Source organism: Cardiocondyla obscurior, linkage group LG14, assembly GCF_019399895.1.
Source record: "Cardiocondyla obscurior isolate alpha-2009 linkage group LG14, Cobs3.1, whole genome shotgun sequence".
NCBI classification, from domain to species: Eukaryota; Metazoa; Arthropoda; class Insecta; order Hymenoptera; family Formicidae; genus Cardiocondyla; species Cardiocondyla obscurior.
The window spans coordinates 4,156,780-4,160,938 of NC_091877.1; the positions used below are offsets into that span (position 1 = coordinate 4,156,780).

The following is a 4,159-nucleotide window of genomic DNA, read 5'->3' on the forward strand; positions in this document are numbered from 1 at the left end:
GTGCTATTTCAAACGGTCGCTATAGAAAGGGATTTAACGACTTCGTGGTATCCTAATGTGATCAGTCGTTGTCAAAACACCGATTGATAACTGTCAAGCTCGATATGAATAACAACAGTGAACTTAAAAATCGGGAGATAATTGCGAAGAAAATTGCTCAAACGAGCGATTCGATTCGCAAAAAGTATCATGCTATGAAGACGGGAAAAATGGAAGAAGATATCGCGTTGGAACGACATTTTAAACTCATCGTTGAGCCTCTTAAACAGATTGTAGAAAACACCGTTGGAAACAACGAAGTTGAATCAGCCATATCAAAGAACGAATCGTATTTTCAAGAAAAAAAAGATGTGTTAACGCCGAAACAAAAACGATTAATTACAGCATCTCCAATATCATTACCTGAAGAAAAAGAAGAAAGTTGATTGACACCAAAACGGAATCGATTAATAAATACATCATTGATATCTTTATTGGGAGAAGAAAAAGATGAATGTAGATTGACACCAAAACGGAAACGATCAAATGCAATTTCACCGATAACAGCATCGACTCCAATTAAATCAGCGTTAAAACGATCACACACCATACCGTCCACATTAAACGAGACGCCTAAGTTCGTGCAATGTTATGTTTCATAATTTCGTAAACGTCATCACATTCAATATGATATATGAGACTATCCGTATCGGTATACATAATTTTACATTTATTATGATATAGAGGTTGCATATGCTCATGATGAAATTCATACAAACATGTCTTAGATATGTCTAGAATACACATACCAACATAAATTGGTTTTGTTAAATTTTACCGCAAGTTTATGCATTTCAATAGCCACAAGATTTTCGGCAAAGATACTACGACTATGAAAATTTGGTTTCGCAATCAACGCCTCAGCGCCAAATCTTCCTTCCCAATGTGTTACAAGTCTCACATCAACGTGATTACGCACATTCTCCATAGTTTTGCCAAATACAGCATTGTTCATCAATTTGTATAAATTTTTTTCAAAATCATTTTTAGCAAGCGTTCTAAATTTTGTATTAAGTTCTATATAAACGCAAAGCCATGGAGATTGCTTAAATTGTAATACGCGATGTATTTTTGTTACGTGGAGACCATGACGAATACATTGTTGCAAATTGCGATAATGAATGATGTAGCGTTTCTTATCGCATAAAGTTGCAAACAGTTTGTCCTGCCGCTTACCTGGCGATTTATCACGTGTAGGACAGAACGGCAGGTCAACATGCTCGTCATGTAATTTTTGCGGATACTCCAAATCAATCTCAAGAATGTAACCATCGGGTGAATCTAGTGGTACATTTATCACATCAAAATTAGAAGCATCGTCAACCCATTGAAAATTCGCGTATGGCAGCGGTTGACACATCGCCCATCCATATAAATTATTCACATCAAAATACATCAAATATGTTGATGGTTTCAATGAATCGTATGACTGCATGTACTTATTGTTGGCATGAGCATATCTACCAGAGCATTGGCTTAATCCCCCTTTTATTCCACGTTCAATAAACATAACCATGTCGATGTCGGTAAGAAGTTCAAATTTAATATTCGTATGTTTTAACATCGCGTCCCATGTAAAACCAGGTAAAGTGTAATAATACGCTGGATCAAGTTTGTAACTCGTTATACAGCTGTCTCTAAAATTTTCAAATATGTCAGCTAATAACAAGACATCAGTTTTTAAATACAGATCACTGTATTCTCCGAGCGTTTGAATTGAGAATCGTTGCCAGATATCTATAGCGTGCGCATAATCATTTTCGGATACTGTATCATCTGTCAATGAACTGTAAAACGATTCGCGTGGTGGTAAACATGTATCTTCTAACTTTTCAATAGAATCGATATATTCATATGGAAGGACACCTTTACGCGTTAATAAATCAAAATTTTTATTACTTAAATTAGAAAATTCATATCGTAACACTCGCAGTTTATCCTTATTTAAAAAAGATGCTAATTTCTCAAGACTAGTATTTAAAAATTTAAATAAATCAATAAATCGTAATTTTATACAGTCATTTCTATCATCAGTAGTACTTTTCACATTTTTTGTAAACGATATATACTTTTCTTTTGTAATGGGAAGCAGCTCTACTGATCTATCATAGGCAGTAGATATTTCTTTGATGATAAAATGTGCATCATAACCAGATAAATTGTGAAAAACTATGGGAATACAATTTGAATCCATATAATTTATATTACAGTTTGAATGTGCGGGTCCTCTGTATCGTCCAGTTAAATGACAATGATCACGCACTCGCGTATCATCAGCTGCAAACGGTTTTTCACACACATGACAATGCGTAGCTCTTTTGAATTCTTCCCAATCATTTTGCGTAAAATCTACCATGGGTACATTGCTAGATAAAATTGTCTTTACGCTGTGGGCTAAATTTTTAAGTTCTTTGATAAACCATGAAACACAATTATTACCGCGATGAAATCGATACATTGATAACGTGTCATCATATGAGCAACACACATAGTACCCTATGCTGAATACCCTGTGATGCTGCTGTGCTGATGTAGATGTTGCAAGATCAGCATTCACCTTTTCCAAAGTGCATTCGAGGTCAGCATATACAACAAATGGCATTAGTTCCTTCCTGTTATAATTATTAAAACTTAACCATTTGTCATCTTCACTCGGTAGCATAATTGCACATTGATTGATTTTTCCACAATCTACGCTGTGTGTTTTCAATCTTTTGTTGGAGCCAAAATAGTGTAGACATCTAAAAAAATATAATATTAATACATTATTTATAATGTATGTTATAACATAAAAAATTATGATATTTACCGATCGCAAAAGTATTTTCTGTTCTTCGTCTTGCTTAACTGTGAGCTCATGAGGCGTGATAAATTTTTTATTAGTGAAAAATGTCCAACATCTTTATCTTCTTGCGTGTACAGTAAATGTATATGCACGTCTCTTTTTTTTTCTGTGAGTTGTATTGGTAAAATTTGCTTCTTTTCAACAGCATATACATTTATGGAAATATTGTTAAGATTTTCAAATTTTTTAATTTGTTTCAAGGTTACTGGAAATTCAATACCTTGAAGATTTAATACTGTTGTGTAATGTGGATATGATGTTAATCGCTCAGTATGCGTTTTAGTTGAATATAACGCTGCTACAACCGACCATGCGAAACATGCATTATCTGTAGATTGCACACTGATCACGGCTCTTTTCATTTTAATTTCACATGGCAATTTGATGTAACACCCTGCATGCAATGGATTGTATTTATTAACATTTACAGTTAGATTTTGTATGCGAGACAATGCCCAGCCGCTATCACGTTCTTGAAACTCATCTAGAGATGAGAGAATAGGCTCGATGACTTGCGACTCATACCATTCCAATAGATCACATGTGTGAAGGAGTTCACTATTTTTCGTACACACACTTTTATTCGCCGTTTTATCACCCGCCACAAATTCACCGTTAAACACAGTATTTATTTTTACATTATGATGTTCATGCATAACATTTCTAACACATTTAAGCACAATGTCTCGCGCATCTTCAAGAAATTGTCGAGGTTCAATATATTTTGAATTGATTATGGCACCGGTTAATATGCGATTTTTGAAAGATGTATCTATTTTCAACCATCGAAGTCCTGACTCGCATGTATTATATCCCGCTCCAGCGTGAACGAAACGTTGTCGCGTTGAATCTCGTAAACTCTCGATACGTGCAATACTGGCAACATATGATTGCTTTACACCAACGGATAATCTTGGATGTTTATTTCAACCATGTTCTTTAATAGATTCAATGTACTCATCACAATGTTGCTCCCATATATTCAATTCTTCACGTGAATTCAATCGAGCCGCTTGTGACACTAGTTCTTGCTCTCGCTGATCCATTACTGCTCTCGAGATTTCTACACGATTAATGATGTATATTATTTACGCTGAGCGGTTTTTATGCGCATTATTTTTATTGCGTCATATGTATCAAATATATTAAGGATGATTTTTTTCATGATATTAGTCATATGTTGTTGTAAGCATTTTTTAATTGTAAAATATTATCTCAACAATATGCGCAATCGGTATTTAAAAAAATACACGTGTCTTAATTATCTCAAATGCA

General features: G+C 34.4%; 1 protein-coding gene and 1 pseudogene across 1 annotated transcript; both read right to left on the reverse strand.

Moving 5' to 3' along the window:
* Positions 1 to 763: 763 nt before the first annotated feature.
* On the reverse strand, positions 764 to 2,701 carry LOC139108205 (uncharacterized). The gene has a single exon (XM_070666296.1). The coding sequence runs from the start codon at positions 2,699 to 2,701 to the stop codon at positions 764 to 766; it is 1,938 nt and encodes a 645-aa protein (XP_070522397.1).
* A 143-nt stretch (positions 2,702 to 2,844) lies between these two features.
* LOC139108124 (uncharacterized) lies at positions 2,845 to 3,930 on the reverse strand (annotated as a pseudogene).
* Positions 3,931 to 4,159: the final 229 nt, after the last annotated feature.